The sequence below is a fragment of the Enhydra lutris genome, unplaced genomic scaffold (assembly GCF_002288905.1).
Source record: "Enhydra lutris kenyoni isolate GAN:26980312 unplaced genomic scaffold, ASM228890v2 scaffoldscaffold9, whole genome shotgun sequence".
Classification (NCBI taxonomy): domain Eukaryota; kingdom Metazoa; phylum Chordata; class Mammalia; order Carnivora; family Mustelidae; genus Enhydra; species Enhydra lutris.
Window position 1 is genome coordinate 79,899,030 of NW_019154093.1, and position 22,120 is coordinate 79,921,149.

General features: G+C 50.3%; 2 protein-coding genes across 5 annotated transcripts in view; both read right to left on the reverse strand.

The window, feature by feature from the left end:
* LOC111142848 (CD58 molecule) overlaps positions 1-1,826 on the reverse strand; it is a 39,708-nt gene extending 37,882 nt beyond the window's left edge. For 2 of the 3 annotated variants that reach the window (XM_022496192.1, XM_022496191.1), the window contains exon 1: positions 1,711-1,826. In XM_022496192.1, coding sequence (XP_022351900.1) covers positions 1,711-1,780 — 70 coding nt within the window. In that variant the 5' untranslated portion in view covers positions 1,781-1,826. The remainder of the gene's footprint in view (positions 1-1,710) is intronic. The other variant, XM_022496193.1, reaches the window with a different exon arrangement.
* A 4,865-nt stretch (positions 1,827-6,691) lies between these two features.
* LOC111143564 (immunoglobulin superfamily member 3) overlaps positions 6,692-22,120 on the reverse strand; it is a 93,332-nt gene continuing 77,903 nt past the window's right edge. For both annotated transcript variants that reach the window (XM_022497388.1, XM_022497387.1), the window contains 4 exons: positions 19,314-19,724; positions 15,397-15,804; positions 11,530-11,997; positions 6,692-9,750 (listed from right to left, as the gene is read on the reverse strand). In XM_022497388.1, the coding sequence (XP_022353096.1) occupies positions 9,500-9,750; positions 11,530-11,997; positions 15,397-15,804; positions 19,314-19,724 (1,538 nt within the window). In that variant the 3' untranslated portion in view covers positions 6,692-9,499. The remainder of the gene's footprint in view (positions 9,751-11,529; positions 11,998-15,396; positions 15,805-19,313; positions 19,725-22,120) is intronic.

Consider the following 22,120-nt stretch of genomic DNA (forward strand, 5'->3'; position numbering starts at 1 on the left):
TCAGGTGAGGAGCAGGGCCAGGGTGGGAAGCCAAGCATCTGACTTCAGAGCTGATGCTCTTAATCACTGGTGGGCAGCTTCCCATTGAGACAGGCTCCACCTGTAGGTGCATCTGCCCCTTTCGCACAGCCATCAGCATAGGAAAGTCGGGGGGGGGGGTTTCCTGTGATGGCATCCCCCCCGTGACAGCATCCTTGCCTCCAATGACTCCCGGCTGCAATCCTTCCTCCATACCGCTGCCAGATTATTCCTCCTAAGCACATGGTTCTGATTCTGTGAGGCCCAGAAAGAATTCTCCTTTGCCTGCAGAAGATAATCCAGACTCCCATCCGGGATGTGTAGAGCTCTGCAGCAGGGCCTCCAGGTCCCACGGGCACACTTAGGCTCTAGGGACACCAAAGGATTCTCAACTGCCCAGGTTCACCCTGTACACTGCTCCCCTGTCTTTTTCACCTCTTGGAATTTTTCCCACATCATAGCAGGTCCACACACCATCTATCCTCCAAGGCCAGGTTCAAATACCCTCCCTTCCATGAAGTCTTTGTTTCACAAGACAGACTTGATTCCACAGAAGACACTGCTCCCTTCCCTGTAAACGCCCATAGCACTTTATGCTCAGCCTGTCTTACAGCATTTACTTCTGTGTCTTAGAATGTAGGCACTTCGCGATCTCTCAACCCCTCTGCGCTAGGCAGTCTCCAAAGACACGTACCCCATAGACACTCAATGGGAGCTGAGTGCAGAATGAGGATGGAAGATTGACTTATTGTATGTGCAAAGGGGCCCCCAACGGGAAACCCTCAAGGAAAGAAGAACTAGTTAAGCGTTTATTATTACGCTTCAGAGGTTTGGCTACGGCTGTGTGTGTAGGGGTTTATAAAGGTGGGGAGATAAAAATGGAGACATAAATATTTCATGGGGCTGTTAACTTAGCTGAAGAAATGGGAAAGGGTTGAACGCAGTTCTACACGCACAGATTTCTTTTACATTTTCAGGGGAGGGGAAAGGAGCACCAGCCGCCCTGCTTCGGAATCCTGAGGCGATTCAGTCATTATTCTTGGTGGGTCCCTGTCCCAGGTCGGGTACCCTTCCCGCAGGAGCTCAACTCAAAGGCTGCGCGGCGTCGGAGGAGAGGGGACCAGAAGGGGAACCAATCGGCAGTCGCCGCTCCTGAGCCCCACCCGGCGCGCCGCGGATAAGCCGAGTTCTTTGGTAGGTCCAGCCGACGGGACCGGTCCTGGGTGAGTTTACCCGTTGCGGAAGAAGTGAAAGGCCCGTCCCAGTGCTAGGCGACGGTACCCCGGGGGTGGGGGTGGGGGGCAACAAGTGGTTTCGCAGTCACTGGAACCCCAGCAAAGGCACACCCTTCCGGAGGAACACCCAGTGGGGAGGTGAAAGGGCTTGGGGGAGATGGGGACTAAGGATTCTAAAAAGAAAAAACCACCGGAAAAGTGAGCTAGCCACAGTCCCATCCCTCTTCCAAAGGCGGATTCCGGTGCCTAAGGTCAAAGTTGCTTCCCGACTACCCACGGGAGACTTGTTGAAGTGACAACTCTGCCCGACAAGGTCCCGCGGGCTGAGTTTCTTCTCCCCAACCCAGCCGTGGCCGCCTCGAGCCCCGCCCGTCCACCCAGCTCCGGAGCCCTGACGCCATCGACACCCCCAGCGCTGCCCAGTCCCCGCCAGGGCACGGGGAAGGCCCCCACTCACCGAACTGGAGCGCCAGGAAGACCACGCCAAGGACCCCCGCGGCCCAGCAACACGCACTCCCTGCGGTCATGGCGCGTCCGGCTGGCCTCTAAGGCCCTACTGCGCAGAGCGCACCCTGGTAATTTCGCTAGCAGCTTCCCGCGGCCCCGCCCCCCGGGCTCCCCGCTGTACCAGCCCCGCCCGCTCTGGCCCCGCCTCGTCTCTCTAACCCCGTTTCCTGTCCACCCTGTTCCCAGAGTTTTTGTGCTGCCTCTCGTCTGCTCGTTGGAGCCCTTCCATCAAAGTGGCTTGCGTTTTAAAAGCCAGGCTTCTCTTCGTTCCTCCCGCTGCTCCAGCACTTTTCCTGGACGTCTGGGACGCGATGGAGGCAACTTTGTAACTGGGGGGAGGGGAAGCTGCGTTCCATTCGGCAGGCCGGTACGGGGACCGGAGAACTCTGCCGCAGGACCGGGCGGCTCTGAAGCACTTCTTCCGCGCTTTCCTCCAGCAGCAGCCGCAGCAGCGCGGAGCTTGCTTCTCTGCCGCTGTCCTGGAATATTAAAATATAAGGAAACGGGACATTTGGGGCAACTGCTAGAACGTGCGGGATCACCTGATGCCCCCGGTCCCACCTCTCTTATTCAAGTTCAGGCCACCTTTTCCTTAAGCCTGCCCGCCCCCGCCCCCACCCCAACCTTCCCTTTCCCCGGAGCTGGGACTTCAGGCCTTGGGTTTCTCCCTTCTCAGTTTCCTCTTTGTTTTCCTCCTCCTCCATCTCAGCTGTGGACCTTCCCTTAGGCTGAGGAGCCAGGTCTGGTCGGGTCTAGTCGCCCCTTCACTGTTCGGCCTCCTCCCAAACCACCGGCCTCAGATGCAAAAGGCACTTGGAACATTCCATCCTAGTGATTAGTTTTTTGTTTTTAAGATTGTATGCATGTATGTATTATTTATTTGAAAGAGAGAAAGAGAGAGCGCGAACCGGGAGAGGGGCAGAGGGAGAAGCTGAGAAGGATGCCGGACTTGGGGCTCCATCCCATGACCTAAGCCAAAGGCGGACAGGCGCTTATCCCACCGCGCCACCCAAGCGCCCTATTGGTCATTCTTCTTGATTGGCTTGTTCTCGCTCAAATCTGTCTGACCCCAGACCAGAGGACTCGGAGAACCAGCTCCTCACGTGGCTTCCCTGTCTTCCCCCGTTCCTAGAGAGGCACATGAATTGCCCCCGCCCAGCTGCGGGAACTAAGGGAACTCTAAACCTCTTCTGGTGAACAGGACACCCTGCTGTCCTAATAAACACCAGCGTGTCAGTTTAGAAACGGAGTGGAAATGTGCTTTATTGTTGCTGTCTTCTCCATCATCCTCAAATGAGGATCCCAAAACCACTCAAGACAGTTGAACTATACTGTAAGAATTCATTAGTTCTTAAGTCAAGCATAAAATCTTAAAAGGTATCTGGGCGGCTCAGTCGGTTAAGCACCTGACTCTTGATCTCAGCTCAGGTCTTGATCTCAGGGCTGTGAGTTCAAGCCCTGTGTTAGACTCCACACTGGGTGGGGAGCCTACTTTAAAAACAAAACAAAACAAACAACAACAACAAAAAAAAACCCTTAAATCTTAAAAGGCATCCCTATCAATGAAATTTCTGGGACCAATGTCATGTACCAGGAAGCATCCTACCCGAAGACATTCCCTATCAACTGTAGATACTCGGAACATGAGGAAGGTGCAATGTATAGCACAAAATGTGAGAAAATACATTTCTGCTCTGCCCTGGGCTGGTGGGAACTCAGGCCAACTGAAAAAGGTAGGCTGAGGTCAAACTTTTAGACTGGAGAGCTTCTGAATGTTTTTGAACTGAGAAGGGATATAACAGCAAACATCTGCTGAGCACTTACTAAACCAGGCCTTGTGTTAAGTCCATCACCTGAACTAACTTAATCTTGCTGCCCCTATTTTCACAGAAGAGGAAACAGATACTCAGAAAGGGTAACTGACTTGCCCAAGGACACACAGTAAGGGGCAGCACGGGCAGTACAGCTGAAGCTAAATCTAAAACACCACTCTCACCCTCTCATACAGAAACAGCCATGCTATGGACTGGACTGGCCAGCAGATGCTGTCAGTCCAGCAGGGCTGTGGAAAAGTCTGCCCAGTCACGTGGGGCTGGGAAGTATGCCTCAGGTCATGGCCTCCAGCCTTTGGGTAAGGAATGATTCATTAGGTCTTCTTTGGTTAGATGTTCCTCTGACCAAGTCCAACAAGCAGTGCCAGCTTTCTCATTAAGAGAAATGCTATGCTTCTATCAAGCCATTTTGGGGGAAATATTTATTTCACACCCAATGTGGGGCTTGAACCCAAAACCCCAAGATTAAGGGCCTCATGCTCTACTAACTGAGCCAGCCAGGCGCTCCTTCTACGCGTGGTCTAGCAGACTTCATGAGTTGTAAAGACCTATTTTATATTTTTATTTTAGCCAGAGGCTTCCATTGAGGTTAAACAATAACTTTGTTGTTTAACCCTTAAACTGTCCCTGCTCCCCTTTCCCCAGGGCACTTAAAAACAAGTCCCAGAAAACAAGCTCCAGGTGTGAAGGCCAAGAAAAACAAGGCTGTACCCCCCTCGAGTCTAGCCTGACATAAGTACAGCCATCATGGCAAAGCAAAAGCGGGCACCTTGCACTGTAAGAGTAGGTTAGCGTTAAGAATGGCCATCCTGAAGGCCCAGAAGCCATTTTACTGAGCGTCCCTAACCAGCCCACAGGGCGTACGTGACTTGAGATAAGAGAAAGTAGCTAAAACCTAAGAAACAACTTAATCATATACCACCAGGGCGGTTAGGTGGTGGTGCCACAGGGACCAAATGTTAAAGAAAAGCAAATAGTTAACTTGCAGAGATCACAGTCGCGCAAGTCAGGAGTCTCCCTTGGTTTGCAAATGTCCTGGTGATTTACAACAAAAAGGGCTATCTCTTCAATGGCCCAATTTCCAGAGACAAAGGGCTCAGTTCCTCAAGGCCTAAGGTTGCACCATAAAACTGAAGGAGGCTGAGGCAGAAGGAAATGTAAATAAAGTTAAATTTCTTCTAAACCTAAATCTCACTTAACCGCCAGGATGGCGCCAGGGTGACGCCGGGGTGGCAAAAGGTTAAACAAAGTTAAACTGTCAAAGTGGGGCGCAAGATATGTATGTAGCCATGAAGAAGTGCCTTGAAAATGCTGTATAAACCCTTGGCTTTGAGTGCTCGGGGTCCTTGTGGAAACCCACTGCACCGGGCGGATACTTGGACCCCAGCTAGCTGGAAATAAACCTCGCTGTGCGACTTGCATTATCGAGAGTGTTCTCTAATTGAGGGGTCGTTAGGTACCCCTTAGGTGTTAGGTACCCTAACAGAGTCAAAGGTGGCTCTGAAAGGTGGACCTGAGTTAGGCAATGGGCCCAAAAGGCTCTATTCGTATACTGAAGACATGCCCCCAAAAGGAGAGCGGATGTATTTTTCATCCGGTGCCAGTAGTGAGGACCAGTCACATCTGCTTATCACTGCAGATAAATCATGAACGAGAGGGAAGAAAGGAGGGCTCATCCAGCCTGCTCACGTGGCATGGGGTTGCTGCTCTTCCTAGCACATCCCTCTGGTTCTTTGGCTCTAGTTCTTGCCTATCTTGGAACTACGCCCCCAGGAAGCTTAGAAATCCCAGAACGAGCTGAGCAAAACACTGCTCCCAATCTTACATACATGGAAATTGTCCCAGCCTCTTGTGGAAATGTACATTTTCACTCATATAAATACTGGGCAGATTTGCACCAAAGGCATGGATGGGTAATCTTCTTCCACAATACTCCATTTCCCTTTTTAAAATGCGCCTTGGCAGAAAGAGAGCATTTGGTAGAAAAATTAGGCAAAAGTAATGCGTAAGACATAACATGGAACCATTCTGGGTACCCAAGGGATAAACAATCCCATTTCAACTCCTGGCCAGGCCAGCAGCTGCAAGAAGTTGATAAGGACGCAGCAGATGGGGCTGCGAAGCTGAGGAACGCGTGCATTAAAGCCTTTGAAAGGTCTGATTTTTTTTTTTTTTAAAGAGAAAAGGAAGCACCTCCCTCTGCTTTTTACCCGTTATCTAGTTTCTTTTGCATAGTCAGTGCAATGTACAAAATTACAGATGGGTTTTGCCGAATCATGTGTCACTGCTATGGTTTTAATCATTCTATCATTCTCACTTTGCCGAAGTGGTGAACTCCTCGGTACCATCCCAGTGTTCGAGTGGTGTGGGGAATGTGGACTGGTGTGCTGTGTGGAAGGGCACCCTGAGCAGGAAAACACAGCTCCTGCTCGGCTCCTGCCTCCCAGAAAATGCTTGCTGATAAGTCCACGGTCGATGGGGGACAACACTCCATCCTTTGAGAAAGGCGGTGTGGTCTTGTTGTGGAGACTCTCTGTAGCCAAGGGGAAGTTGTTCCCCCATTCCTGTGCTCCATCAGTCTCCTCCTACCCCTTCCTGTCCCCCCCCCCAAAAAAAGGAAAGCTGGTTAGGGAGCTCTACTTGTGAACCTACCTATTAGGCCTCCAGGTGTGTGGTGCCTGTGCAGATCTGGGGGCAACATGGCCTTGACAATCAGGGTAACTGTGTACATGTACTATGATTCATCTTTAGCAGTTGACAATAAAGCATCTTGGGAAAGGTCCCCTCCCCCCCATCATCTGTATGAGGCACTCTTCAGGCTGGGGGCAGGGTGGGGTAATTAAGGTTACAATGCTTGACCCTTGAGCCTAGCAGGCCAACACCAGGGGCAGAACACCACACCTCCAGGGCCCAGTTTCAGAGGAGAGAGGCAGTTTAAGAGAAAGGAGGACAATGGGCTCCAGTAACTGTAAACAGCCGTATTTTCAACATAATTTACTACAGGTCTCTGAAGTGTATATAAAACATTTTAGTGCAACATTTTACAAATAGTTTTCCTTTAAAAAAAAACAAAAAACAAAAAATCCCAAAAACAAATCAACAGCTCTCTACATCATGCATGGGTAGTTTTCTTACCCTACCTGTTTTGTCAACAATAAACGCAGAGAAACCATTGTTTGAAAAGAATATGAAAACCTGCTACAGAGACACCCTGATGAAGGAGGGTGTGGTTATATCAGTATCCTGGGATGGGCCTAGCACAGTGTAGTTTTTCATGAATGCAACATTGTAGCTGTAGATAAGTCAAGAGAACAGCTGGTAGTTTTCCTCTCCGGGTCCTCGGCCTAGAACTCCCATAGGCCGTGTGCAATGAGGTCTCCAGCCACTGGAGGGCACCATTACCACTCATCTGACACCACATTTCCGTAGAAATGGCCAAACAAGGTCCTGGGTATTTTTCGAAAAAGCTGAAATGCTCACCCTTTGATGGTAGCCCCCAGCCCAAGAGAAAATATACAGGGGGAAAAAGAAAAGAAAAACCCAATTATTAAAATACTGGCTTCGGTTTCTTTTCTTCCTTTTAAATTTCCTGCAACTGCTTCACATTATTTAATTTGTATGTTACCTACTTTTCTATAGCTGAGAACCAATGCATAGTCAACTCTTCTCTGTCGTTTATACTCCCAGTTCCACCCAGCCCTCTGGAATCTTCCCCTTCTCACAGAGGAGAAAGTAAGTCATCTTCCCTCACTGACTCAGGCTACAAATGAGGGGCTAATTTTCCCACAGAAAGCCCACATGGCTGAAAGGAAGAAATAGGGCCAAGGACTGTCTTCTTCCCTCACTGCTGAGCCGGCTGACTACCTCCAAAGTGTTGACGCAGCCTGCTTCATAAATGAGAATGAGCACATCGGGCTACGGGGAGCTGAAGGGGTGGTGCCTACACATGGCCCCATAGGAGAGCACTGGAGTCGGGGGGAGGAAAGGGAGGCAGGCTTCCCCTCAGCTGAGCACCTGTGCCACCCGCAACCCCACGGACCCCGAGACGGACTGGCACCCACGTGGCCTCCTGCCACGTCTGTTCAGCCTCAGAACAGACGATAATCTCTCTGGTTAGACTTAGCTCCAGAGTCCCTGGTGGCTTTTTCTAAACTGGGAATTCCCTTGGGATTCAAGATGCACGCTCAAGAGGAGAGGAGACGGCGCTCTTGGCCAGCAAAACAGAGGAGCCCAGGGCATAAGCACTCCTCCCATGGAGTGGGCAAAAGGCAACACTTGTAAACCAGGACGGGGGTCCAGGGGAGCCAAGCACACTGCCCCGGGATATAAAGGAACAGGTGACACTGGCCTTGTTGGGCTTTGGTGGGCATTCGAATGAGACGCCACCATAACAACAAATAACCAAATCACCAAAACCACAAACAAGATCCAAGAAGGGGAAGGGCAAAAAGCCACACCCAGGCCTGTGATGACTTCCCACTGAGACAAGGTCCTCTGATGGGTCACAAAAGGGTTGTGTCTGGACCTCTCCTGGGCAGATAGATATTCTTACGGCAGTAAGACACAGGGGGAGAGAAATGGTGGATAAGAAAGACAGGGCTCTCTCTGAGGAAACTAACTGCAGGCAAGAAGAAAAAACTAGTCTTCATACCTCCATCGCAGCAGTTACAGCTCCCCTGGTCTCCAAGGTCAGACTCCCTCCAAGGTCAGACTCCGGAAACCACCTGGTCCCACCCTGACCCTTGCAGGAACTTAGCCGTCAGCCTGCCCCGTGCCCCCTCCAGGTATACGGTGTCCTGTGGTAGCTGCTTGGGCCCTGATGTGTTCAGCTCAGACTGTCCCCTTTTCAGGCTCCCTGGCCACTTTCCCTTAAGAGTTTGGCAAAGCACCTTAGAATGGAAGCCCACCCGCTCACAGTTATCAGTTAAGAGACTGCTTGTGCAGAACAGATCGAGCCAACAACTAGTCCTTTCTCCTTCCTTTGCTCATCACTGGCTTTGACCAATCCGAAAGTCAGGAGCTGCTAAACGTAGCCCTCTCCCCACTTTAGCTGGCAAAATGTGTGCCATTTGGAGCTTCTGACTTCCTCTCCAACAAAGTGGGGGTTTTGTGTTGTTTTTGTTTGTTTTTGTTTTTGTTTTTTTGGCAAGCTTGGGATGAAGCCTATTTTTCGCCTCCCTGACAGGCTGGTTGGGTACCATCTACTCCTAATGGGGTTATGCTGGATTTCTCCTGTATGTACACAGTTCTTCGAAGCAAATTCAATGCTTTCATCTTGACTACAAAGGGGTTCCAACCACTCCAGCTGAGGGAAACGATAAGATACAAATTGGGCCCACACTACACATAATTTTCAAGTCTCATTAAGAAAGTAAAAAACGCTCGGGCGGGTTCTGATCCATGGGTAGCATTTTCAAGTATGCAAAAACAATAAGTCTTGGAAGAGATTCCTTTGCGCCAGAAAGTTCATCCTTCCTTTTGCCATCAGTGGTACTTTAAGAGAAATTCGTATGTCACATTACGGAATGCAAAAAGGATAAACTGAAGGGATTTAAAAAGAGTCCATTACAAAGAATAAGAACCCCTGTAACATCTATCTGGGAATACTCTATAAATCAGTGAGTAGACGTGGCACCTGGAGCTACTCACTACATTACCGGAAACAAAAACAAGGAGCCTAATTCTGCAGGATAAGGACTTCTGCTCCAGAACAGCTAACCAACCAGGACTGCCACCTCAAGGCAGTCTGTCTCTGTGACTGATCGGGGACTTCGAACGCTTCTCAAGTCTGACAGTTTTCGGCGCGAGCACTCCAGGGGTTGGGTGGCGTCCACTGCACGATCACAGAGCAAGAGGCAGGAAGGCAGAGTCTCAGCTCCTCCTCGGCTGAGGTCTGCTGGGCTCCCCTTAGTCTATGGCTCCTGGGTGGATGCTGAGCACTGGGGGCTCCAGGCAAGTGGGGGAGTAGTTGAGGTGTGGCTCTTTGATCCACAACAGGGGCACCCCGTTCTTCCCGTCCGAGTTCTTGCTGGAGTTGCGGCTCTTGAAGCGTACCAGCAGGATGGTGATGATGAGGATGCCAAAGATGGGGAAAGGGTAGAAGAAGACGAAGTAGAAAAGGGCGTCATTGGAGCAGATGATGGACTGCAGGGTGGAACCTGGAACAGAGGCAAGACCGTGAGGGCTGGGAGCCTGGACCTCTGGTCCTCGCTCCTGGAAGCCCTCGCCCAGTCCGACCCAGCTCCCGCACCCACCCTGTCTTTTCCCAGCTGCTATGAAGAGAGGAGAGACCACCCCCCTAGCCTTGCTCTCCCAGCAGTGCCTCTTCCCATTCACAGCTGGAAGTTCATTCAAAGCAATGACTCTGTCTCCAGCAGGGAGCCAGTACTGACTGCCTGGAGAGCCACAGAACCAAATGCGGTTTATTGATTGTGAGCCCATAGGGATAGTGGAGCAGCTGAAAGTTCTCACCACCTGCCCGGTGAGAACTTTACACGTCCCTCTGGACTCAGTTCTGCTCCAAATGTCCTTCTTTGGGAAGGACACGTTCTCTCCCCACCTCCCAGCTTCTGAAAGCAGTTTTACTGGAAATGATGCTTACTCACTTAACATTATCAAGTGAAATGCCATTACGGACCATTTACCAATGTCCACAGTGTGTGTGTGTGGCTGTAAGGAATTCAGTGCTAGTTATTCCTGGATGTGGAAGGTAATGAAACCCGCTCCCCCACGCCCCAGACCCAACCGAGGTCTGCTCTGGTGTACGAGACCTCAGCAGCGGACCATTTTCTCTGGAAAACAGGGTTGCTGGATGACCTCTATGTGCTATGAAACTTAATAAATAGGAACATCCACAGTGGGAAGATAAAATGTGGACTAAACACCTTTGCTTGTACTTTGGGGTTATTCAGTGGATTATGAGGGGGTCTGAGTATGATTTAGGCTTTTCTCTGCTTCCCTTTCTACTGCATAGCCATTGCTCAGTGTTATTAAGAAAATTCAACACACACTCATACTTGTTAGATTTCCAAAGCATATGAAATTGCTGATAGCCACCCACTTTCGACCTACAAAACCTTAATTTCATATGGTTCCATCTCCCAAACAGGAGGTAGTCAAAGAAAAGAAAAAGCTGACAAGACGAAAAAACCTCAAATCAAAATTACCCAGTACAATGTTTTGGCTGAAACGGAAAAGAGGTTATGGTTTCCCGCAGATTTTTTATTTGTGCATTGCAGGCCAGTTCTATGATGACACACGCCATCTTCTGTCTGCTCTATGCCACACTTGGACAGGAGGGCAACTTAAAAGAGAGACTTGCGAGAACAAATCATTCAGGCCAGCAATGATTTCTTCCAGTCTCTGGCCTTGGAGTCCCTTGATCTGATGAGAAGTCTGAGCTCTGGACCTTTCTGGAGCAGTTGATGGTGAGCAAGTGCCTACAGTATCACTGGTCATCCCAACCACTCATGCAACATCCAGCTCCACCCCCAAGTCACCCTCCAAAACACACGTGAGCCAGGAACTTGAGAAAAACAGAGCAGCAATGTACTCGGGCTTCATTTTGTGTCCTTCTGAGTCTGAAACACGCTAACTGGCTAGAGCAGGACTAGGTGAGATATTCTGAAGAGCGACACCATAATGTCGCTTGGGTACCTGGATAATGAAATGTTACCAAAAGGGAATCTGGTGGAACATCCAGTTGATTAGGAAGATTACTAGACGGTATGTTCCCACTCTAACTCCTATCCTCAACTGAGGGTCAACTATACGAACCGGTATGGCAAAGCCAAAATGCCCTTGACAGGTGGGAAAACTGTTTTGTAACCCCATAATCAAGTTCTGATTTTATTCTTCCAGACCGCTGGAGTCACCAGCTGGAACCAACGGTTGGAACCAGCAGAGACATCCTTCCCCTGTAACCTGGGCCAACTCACTTGTGTCCAGAACCCGGATGCCGATGGGGGCCGACTCCTCCTCCGTCAGCCGGTACCACTCCTTCTGAGGGCTGGGCAGCCACTCCTCCACGCGGCAGGAGTAGTTCCCAGTGTCCTGGGGGCTCGCCTGAAGCACGGTGAGCCGGTAGAGCAGCGGGGAGAGCCTCTGGAAGCGAAGCCTGCCCTCCCAGGGGCTGCCTTCTGGGCCAAAGACGGCATCTGGGCCCACGCTCAGCAGGGCCATCCGCTCCATTTGGTCCTCCTCTTCCTCCTCGTCCCCTTCCTCCTCCTGTTCACCCAGGCCAGGGCCGTCCCTTTCCCCTCCGGCTTTAGTCCTCAGAGAGTACCAGGCCACGGCGAAGCGGGAGTCCTGACTCGACCGAGACACAATGCTGCAGTCCAGCTGGAAAGCTGCCTTCTCGGACACTGTGGCGTTGGGGACCACCGTGTCCACCTGCAGGGCAGCGTCTGGGAGGGTGGGGGGCAAAAAAGGAAGAGGAGGTTGTTTTAATTTCTTTGCTCAAAATAACCTGAATGTCCATCACCAAATACACTGTAGTAACACAGTAATACTATACAACACACACCTATTGAAAGGAGCAAGGTGGTGCCGTGTGCCCGGCGTGGGGGAAGGAGACTCCAGAAAGATTGCTAGGCTCTAGAACACTGTGTACTCTACAGGTCACTGTATGCAGAAGAAAATATATTTTATTTCGACACATGTATCTGTTTATGTTTGCTTCGAATATCCGCAGAATTCACAAGAAGCCGGTAGCATGGCTGCTTATGGGACTCCACGGAGGAAGGAACGTTTATTTTCACTGCAACCTCTTGCAGGGGCTGAAGGGTCCCCCTAAAACTCACGTCTATCTGGACCCTCAGAATGTGACCTTCATTGGAAATCACGTCTTTGCAGATGTGACGGACGAACTCACCCTGGATTTAGGGTGGGCCCAAATCTAATGACTCGTGTCCTGATAAGAAGACAAGGGGACACACAGAGAGAAGGACATAGAGGCAGAGACTGAAGCAATGTGGCCACAAGCCACAGGACACTTGAAGCCAAGAGACACCGGAAGAGGCAAGGAAGGATTCTTTCCTGGAAGCTTCATGGGGAGCCTGGCCTTGCTGACAGCTTGCTCCTAGACTTCTAGCCCACAGAACTGTCAGAGAATAAACTGTTGTTTCAAGCTACCAAGTTTGTGCTAATTTGTTATGGCAGCTCTGGGAAACTCACTCAACCCTCAGCAGCTTCTGAGTTTGAACCGTGTGTGTGGGGACTGTTACCCACATCATAGTGAACCGAGGAGCAAAGTGTTCTCCAAAGACTCAAGCCCGAGACATGAAAGGGCCCCTCACCCTGAGCACAGACCACCCCCAACCTTGCCAGAAGGATGACAAGGACAGCATCCTTCCGACTGAGACAGGAGACACAAAAGGGCCAGGAAGAGGGACCCAAGCAGGTGAGTCACACGTCACAGACACCACCAGGCAGCATAATCAGTTTCTTTATTTTGCTGCTGCCCCCCCCCCCTTTTTTTTTTTTTTTTTTGGCTCAGTGGGACAAGTACTAAACAAATAATCTACTCCCTACCTCTTAAATGGCCTGTTTGGCTCTGTTTATGAAATATTCATGACAGATGCCAACACAACGGCAAAAGGAGAGATACCAAATCGGATTCTGCTTGGAGGAAAACCAAAGAGGAGCATTTCCCAAGTATTGTCCTGGGCTTTCGATGAACTGGCTTAATGTTGCTCACAGGACAACACAAAGCTGGGGTCCCCTCACCTCCATGGGGCTCTGCCAAGCCCCTCAAAACCCCCCAGGGCCCATCTAGAATCTCAGTGTGCATCGCTGGCACAGAAAGGCTCAGGAACCTTCTACAGGTGGCGGGAACAGCGCCTTGGCCCCAGCTCCCAAGGGGGAGAACATGTTGGAGGGCAAGGCGGCAGGATGCAGAATATCCATTCAAAGGCAACTCACATTCCTTGGCTCATGGCTTACCCTTCCAGAGAGCAGGGCTGACTGTAACCCCAGAGCCATGAGAGAGAAATGCTCGAGGGGGCAGTCCATGGTATCTTTGCTCTGTACAGCATTAGTGTCCTAAAGCGCCTGACGGCCGGCCAGTGAGAAGCAGTGGACCCCAAGCGGCAAGACAATCAGCTCCCGGACATTTAGCTTCCTGGAAGGATCTGTTCCTCATCTACTCCCCTTTGTTTTCTTCTCGCCTGAATGCTTATGATCTAAAGATTGATTTATTTACTCTAGAGAAAGAGCCTGAGCGGGAGGGGCAGAGGGAGAGGGAGAATCTCCAGCAGACTCTGTGCTGAGCACCGAGCCCAATGAGGGACTAGACCTCACAGCCCTGAGACCGTGACCTGAGCAGAAACCGAGAATCAGTGCTGCACGGACTGCACCACCCAGGTGCCCCGAATGCCTAAATATAAGCAGGTGAGTTTTAGTTTAAATTTCCTGGCTCCCTCGCGTGCCTCATCTGCAGGAATGACTCAAAGCAAGTTTTTTGAATGAAACGAATGCCCACCTGCCCACGCACTCCCCCTCCCCTGAACATACCTCTCTACTAATTTGGTTGCCCATGTCTGTCCCCTTCTAGAATAGGCCCAACCATCTCCCTATGCACACCTGAGCTCTCTTTCCTGTTTCAGGTACAAGCCCCAGGAAAGAAGGCCACCTCCACCTCTCCCTTGTATGTTAGGCTAGAATGCAGCAGGGACTTGGTAAACGTCTGTCCCCTCCTAGTTGCCCTGCAGCCCTGGAGTGGGGACGTGCACATGGTTGGGTGCTGGGGGACAAGAGCACTCCGAAGCCACCTCTCTACAATTTCATCTTTGAGAGAAGATACGCAGCAGTTTCTAGGCATGGTAAAAGAAAAAAAACAAAGGCTCTTGGGAACTATGAGTAACTCGAAGCAGAGGTGATTTCCCATCCTGCGTAGGCAAGACACAGAGCACTGAGATAATGCCTCTTTCCCAGAACAAATGGTGTGTTCACTCCGAGGTGTGTTCCATGACACGTGGGCCTGGGCACAGCTGCGAGGCTCCCGTGTCCTACCCACGAAAAGAGCGCTCTCGGGAGATGTGCCAACGTGACAGACACTTCCAACAGAATACAGACAGGAATGCTGGGATGCACGGGAAACGAAAAAGACAGAGCGTTCACGTGGACACAGGCCACCAGTCCATTTCTGCTCCATGTCCTCTGGGGGACCACTGACTTTTTGCTGGGACCAGAATGGATGAGGATGTGGTGTTCCAGAGGACCACCTCTGCTTTTATTATGGGTGGAAATGTGTAACCATAATCGTACTGAGTAATTATGTTCATTTAGCTACTATAGAAATGACAAGGACAAGAAAAGCCACACAGAGTGGTCACTGGTACCAAAAAATTATTAGGTAGTGAGAGATTAACTTTCATCTTTTCCTATGTAAAGCAAGCTATTTCTATTTAAAGCATGTGAATCAATTCTTTTCCACTGAAAATCCACAAGCTTAACTTTTTTAAGCCACATGGCTACGGTCTCAAGATTTTTGCATATCCACCACCTTCTGAGCTGGAACTGTACTCTTTAACAAGGAAATACTCCACGTTCTGCAACAGTTAACTGAAAAATGCTATTCTGGTTAAGAAAGAGAACCACTTTAGGCCAAAGCCAGATGTGCCATTTTTCCATTCACTAGGGGGAAAAAAATGTGAGACAATTCTGAATGCAAATACAAAATGTAAATGGTCATATATTTAACTGCAAACAATGTGTTAATACACTCACTCCGTGCAGTGCACCAAGTATAACCCTGAGAGGGGAAAGACCCAGAGCCCCGAGGGCCTGGGGACATTAACCCTCACCTGGCCTCATGACGGTCACAGCCATCTGCCCAGCAGTGTCCTCCGCCCGCTTATACCACACACCGCTGGGGCTGGGCAGCCACTCCTCCACGCGGCAGCTGTAGGTCCCGCTGTCCTGCACAGCGACGTTCTGGATGAAGAGTCGGTACACGCCAGGGGAAGGACTCTCCAAATGCAGCCGCCCCTTCAAGTTATTTCTGGCTGCCTGCTCCCCGTAGTGGAAGGTAGCCTCGCGGCTCAGGCGGGCCACAGTCTCCCGCTCCGGGTGGTTGGGCTTCCACACAAACCACTCTACCAGGAGCTGGGAGGCCACGCTGGTGCGGTTCAGCACCACACACTCGAGCTGCACCTGCTGCGTCTCCAGGATCGACAGATTCCCCTGCGCTTGGCTGAGCCTCAGGCGGCTGTCTAGAAAGGTGAGAAAAGACATATTAGCCTCATGGAACAACAGGCAACTCGCATGCACCCTTTCCATGTGCAGGCCCATGGATGCCTTCCACATACTGAAGGGCAGCGGCCTGCTCAGTTAGCAGAAAGGTCTCCAGGCTGTGGCACCCCACACATTCTGAGTCCCTTGACCATGTACCTGAGTTCACAGACTGCAAGCAGTCATGGAAACAGATGTCCCCCAGTTTCTATCTCATCAGTTCAGATGCATAGGAGAGGACAAGCACGAGGTACAGATGACTCCACACCCAAATGAGAGCAGCCCATGAGCCTATGGGTGACCAGCAGGGCTGGCTGGGAAGGGCCAAGCAGATGAGGCCATAGTGAGATCCTCTTTCAAACCAAGAGCAAATTTTGAAAACTGAGCACATGACAGTTAGAATATGCTGGACCATCTACCACAAAGAACTGCAGACAAGACAAATATGTTCCTGAGTTGGCTCTACAAATTGCAATTCTTACTTTCTTGGGTTCCCTCTCAAAGTGAGAACAGAACAGATCTGACCTTAGTAAAGAAACATCTGATAGTGAAGGAACCAGTGACTTGAAAACTCACCCGATCAGATTCTCTTCCAGAGAAAAAGTGTCACTGATGATGGTATGTCCTGATGACATGTGTGTTATTTCATAAAAGGTCCTGATGAGTCTATCTGGACCAGGGGAGCCAAAAACCTACAAAACTGTAAAAGCACAGAAGCACCTGGGGAAGGACACCTCCTGAGTGACACCCAAGGTGAGGGTGGCATGCACGAGCAATTTTTACTCTTTTTACACTTCAAAACTGTCGGAATATTTTACCATGCAATTCAGTAAGTTTTATAATTAAAAGGTCAAACAATTAAAATAACAGAAAAAAGGGGCGCCTGGGTGACTCAGTTGGTAAAATGACCAACTCCTGGTTTCGGCTCAGGTCATGATCTCAGGGTCATGAGACTGAGCCCCAAGTTGGGCACCACACTCAGCACAGAGTTTGCTTGAGATGCTCTCTCTCCCTCTCCCCCAGCCCTCTCCCCTCACTCATTCTCTCTCAAATAAATAAAATCTTAAAAAAAAAAATAGAAAAAATATTTTATTTTTTTTATTTTTTAAAGATTTATTTATTTAGAAAAAATATTTTAAATAACCAGTCTCCCAAAAATATACATATATGTGCGTGTGCGTGTGTATAAGGCTATTAACTCTGGTGGTCTCTAGGTTGAAAGATTATTTTCTTCTCTCATTGTGTGTTTTCCAAAAGCTCTATAAGCATATTCTTTCTCATCAGGTAAAGAAGGAGAGGGGTGGTACGTAGAGAAAAAGAACTGGAAGCAGAGGAAGAAGAAAACAACAAAGAAACAAACCCAAAAAAACACTGAAAAGGAGGGATGTGTTGTTTGAATCAGCATCCTGTGAGTTTTCTGTTTATAGTGCTGTATTCCCACCAACAGAGATCTCACTAACTGTGTTTTGACAAAATCCGTGCAGCCCTGTGTGTTGGCCCAGTTAGCTTGCTGTAAGTCTGTAGTCTCAGATGGGGAAATTCCCTCGATAAATTTAGGATCCACTGAGAATCTCTTCGTTTCTGCACAAATGAGCAAAGGCAACGCTGATGAATGGTGACTAAGAGGGAACTCGAGGTGGGCGGGGATCATGTCCTCCCAGCAGAGAAAGTGACCCAAACTGAAAACAGGCAGGAAGAACAGAAACCTAAAAGAACATCTGTGGGCCAAATGACAACTGTCAGTTTTCAAAAGCCCCAAGGACCAGCCTGAGGTCTCTGGAAAAACCAAGAGGGATAATGGAGACCAGAGCTTCCTTCGCAATGCACCCGCAAAAGGGTCACAGAAGTATCACTGTGAGGGGCTGAGAACCCTGCATTGGGGCAGTCTCAGCAAGACAACATCCCAAGAGAAAAGAAGGGGAACCGCCCCAATGCACTCAGTGTGGGCCAGGCCACGTCCTGGCCTCTGCCTCTGGTTCCATGCGCTGTCTGAACAAAGATTTACTGAGGGCCCTGGGAGACAAGCAGTGGGAACAGAAAGGTGAAGAATATATCCACACACATGCACATATTTAGTTCTACATATAATACATACTATCTGATAATAAATGCAAATAAATAAGCAGTTCATAATTACTCACGTACAAATAGGTAAATAAACAGAATGCCAGGTGGTGATGTATGCTGTGCAGGGGACAGGGAAACGGGTACAGGGTGACTAGGGTGCTAGTTTAGTTAAAATGCACTAGGAACACCTCTTTGATGAAGAATGAGATCAATGAATATCTTTGGTCAACGTGTTCCAGGCTAAGAGAACAGTAAGTACAAAGGCCCTGGGGTGTTTGAGGAAAGCTGCCATTTGTTTCTTATTCATTGAGTATTTATTAAGGGTGCCATACCAGTGGCTGACTATACAAAGACAGAGCCCTGCCCTCAAAGTACTTAAAGTATAGTGGAAAAGAAATGCAAACAACTAATTATTACATCAGGTATTTTATAAGGAAAAAGGAACTTCTGGTGATATTGGAGAAAGCAGGGAAGGCTTCCTATACGTGGTGCTGAGTGAAGTCCTGGGGATGGAGTGAAGACAGGAGAAGCAGGAGAGGGCTGTTCCAGGCAAAGAAGAAAACATAAATGAAGACACGGAGCTGGGACTTGGGGTGCAACAGAGCACCCTGGCCCATCAGGAAGGACAGGCTAGTGACAACAGATTACAGGCCACGTAGGAATGAGGGACGGAGAGGGAGATAAATGGCCACATCGTGTGGGCTGTTCAAAGGACCAGAAGAGTTCTTCAACAAGGAGAAAGGGAAACTGACAGGGGCACCCTCCACACGTGAAAAGATATGACCCAAACTTATTCTGGGTTGTTCCAGGGGCAGATCTAAAACCTGGAGGGGAATTAACAGGGAGGGGTTTTTCAATGAGCAGGGCTGCCCTGTGGTGGGTGGGAGGGAGTCCTGCAGAGCTCAGGTGCCTCCCCTGGTCTGTCAGGAAGCAGAATGGGGGCCCCACCCACATGCTCTGAGATGGGGGCTGAGGGGTAGTCCGCTTTGAAGATGGGAAGGAATCCCCCCTGGGTGGAAATGGGTGGTAAGAAAGAAAGGGGAGCAGAGGAGGGAGACCAGAAAGTGCCTCCCAGGCAAGAATGCTGGGTATGAAGCCGGCACCAGCCTGAGATCCAGGGTGCAACCTGAAAACCCAGAAGGAGATCCAGGAGCCGCTGGGGTCCTGGCCTCACTTCCTAGTGCCCAGCACAGCCACCCTGTGGGGCCAGCCTAGTGAGGAAGATGCTGTCCCTAACAGCAGAGCAGAAGGCGCTTTCCTGAGTTAGCCTCAGCACCAGGAGGCGCTAGGAGTCCCCCCCCCCACCCCACCCCCGCCCCCGCAAGCATGGGCCCCATGAGCCCAGCACCCCCCGCCCCCTGCTCCAGGCAGTTCCTCCATGCTAAAGCCACTGGCCTGGGACGGCCGTGCCCCGGGTCCTTACCTGGCTGCTTCACGGTGACCTCCGTGCGCCCCGAGACCTCCTCGGCCAGCTTGTACCAGGCGTAGTTGGGGCTCAGCAGCCACTCCTCCACGTGGCAGTAGTAGCTGCCGCTATCACTGACCTCGGCTCTCTGCACCGTCAGGCTGAACAGGCCCCCAGACACGTGCCTCTCGAACTGGAGCCTGGACCGCAGGCCCTCCTCCTCGGCGTAGGTGCCGTACTCAAAGGCCGAGCTGTGGGTGGTCTTCAGGATGAGCTTGCCGTCGGCATCCGAGGGCTTGTGCACATACCACAGCACAGCAAAGTGGGAGTTCTGGCTGGTCTGAGACTTGACGGAGCAGCTCAGCTGGATGGGCCTGTTCTCCACCAGGGTGAGGGTCCGCTTCGACTTGCTCACCTGCAACTTTGTCACTGCAAAGGCAAAGGGTGGGGGCAGTTCAGCGGAAGCGCTGGAAACCTGGCTGTCCCTGGCCTTGCCAGCCAGGCTATGCCCAGCACAGCTCCTGGAAGACTGAACATGGACGGGCTTCCCCCGAAGTGCAGCTCAGTGTGAGGCAAGTGGCACGGAGCTGGCTTCACCCCAACATCCCTCCACCTTCCTCAAATCACCCAGCCTCTAGGGGACTCTGAGAACACTCAGATCTGCCCAATCACTTCCTGCTTAGGAAGTTTAATGGCTCCCAACTGCTTATCGCTTATAAAGATAAAGTAATTCCTTTTCACAGTACCAAGTCCCTCCAGGATCTGGCTCTTGCCCAACTGTTCTGGCTCATCTCCATGACTCACCCCTCCAGCAACCCCACCCCATCCCACCACACCGCTCCCCCAGTCCCTCTGCACCTTTTTTTTTTTTAAGATTTTATTTATTTGACAGAGAGCGATCACAAGTAGGTAGAGAGGCAGGCAGAGAGAGAGGGGGAAGCAGGCTCCCTGCTGAGCAGAGAGCTCAACATGGGGCTCGATCCCAAGACCCTGAGGTCATGACCTGAGCCAAAGGCAGAGGCTTAACCCACTGAGCCACCCAGGTGCCCCAAGCACCTCCTCCTTGAGCTCTGGTCTCTGCCCCTCTCCTTCCACCATCTCCCCTCTGGCCCTTCTGCGCATTCTTCTCTCCACTCCCCCTTCCTCCTCCCCACTCTGGGCCGGCAGCCCCAATCGGTGCTGGCATCAGAACCCTCTACGTATCTTCCAGCTGTTTTTCCTTAGTCTCTCTTCCACCCTAATCTGTGAGCGCCCTGAGGGCAGAGATCAACCTTTTCCCTGACAGTCTGCAAATATTTCGAGTGTACTCCTCCTGAAGCTGAGTGCCAGGGATGGCCTGAAGAACACCACCATTGTGCCTAGTGGACGGTCTTATCATTACACCCCCCAGAGGCTGGCACAGTGCCTGGGCTTCAGAAAGTACGTGCTCAGTGTCTGCTGGGATCTGTGGGGGAGAGCATGCCCGAGAAATGTGGTAGCAGGCAGTCGGAGGATTGCTGGGGGTGGTCTTCCTGCGGGCAGAGACGGGGAGGAGGCCGAGAAGAAAGTGGCGAGCAATGGGACAGAATGGAGCTAACTCCAGGGTCCTTCCCCTCGCTGCCCTGCTCCAAAACCAGAGGAAGGGCAGATTCCACAGTGCCACCCTACCTGCTAATTAAGGACTGGGCTCACCTTTATGGTGGCAAGAAGCCAAGGTCTAAGGAAATACATCTCATGAAGGTAATATGGGATCATAACCACTCCACCCTTATTACACCTGGCTCTGCTTACTCTCCTACCCACCATTATCCCCCTACTGAAAAGGTTTTAAAAAAAGGAAAAAGACACAGCTCCAAGTTCCTCCTTGGGAGCTAACAGTGAAAGCAGCTTTTCACACCCCAACTGAAATTTCTGAAAGTCCCAGACCGTCATTTGGACACCTTGGTCACGCATAAATCAACATTCTGGATGGCAGAGAGGATTCAGCAAGCTAAGGGACGGTGGGATCTAATACCCAATGCCATTACTGCAAAAGCAACTCCAATAACGAGTAACTCAGTGTGAATTAGGAGACACTATTCACGAAGGACTGCTAAATTCACATTCCCACAGACCTTCCTAAGCCATTAAGAGCAAACCAATATGAGTGGCGCCTGGGCGGTTCAGTTGGTCAAGAGTCTAACTCTTGATTTTGGCTCAGGTCATAATCTCAGGGTCAGGAGATCAAATCAAGCCCAGTAAAGGGCTCCATGCTGGGGTTGGAGTCTGCTTCAGATTCTCTCTCTTCCTCTCCCTCTGCTCCTCCCTGCCCCCCACCTCTTCCCTCTCTCTTTAAAAAAAAAAAAAACAAAAAAAAAAAACACCAATATGAGAGAGAAATCCTACGTCCCACGCCCCACCCTTCTTTTTGTCTTTTTTGTAAACAAGCCCAGTCCCCAGTCTTCTCCCTTCTTCAAACACACAAAGTCCTCCAGGGCACACAGGAATCCAGGGCAGGGTTTACCAGTAAGCTTCCCAGCTCTGCAAACTAGATGCATTTAGCTTGCCAGTCGACTTTTCAGATCCGATCCCTACAATACTTGAAACAACCAGCTCCCTTTTCATTCCCTTCCAACCCAATTCACCACATGCAAATGATATCTATATCAGCACAAATGATACCACCTGAATTATCTGGTTCTTGTCCAAAAAACTGGGTTGTTCAGTGTAGAGCAGAAAGAGGTTTAAAATGTATTATTAATTGGGGCCAGATTATTTTTGCAACTGTTACTAAGGAAACCTCAATTGCTATAGTAACTGCATATGTTAAACTGAAATCCTATGACTAAGCCTCAATTCGGTCACGT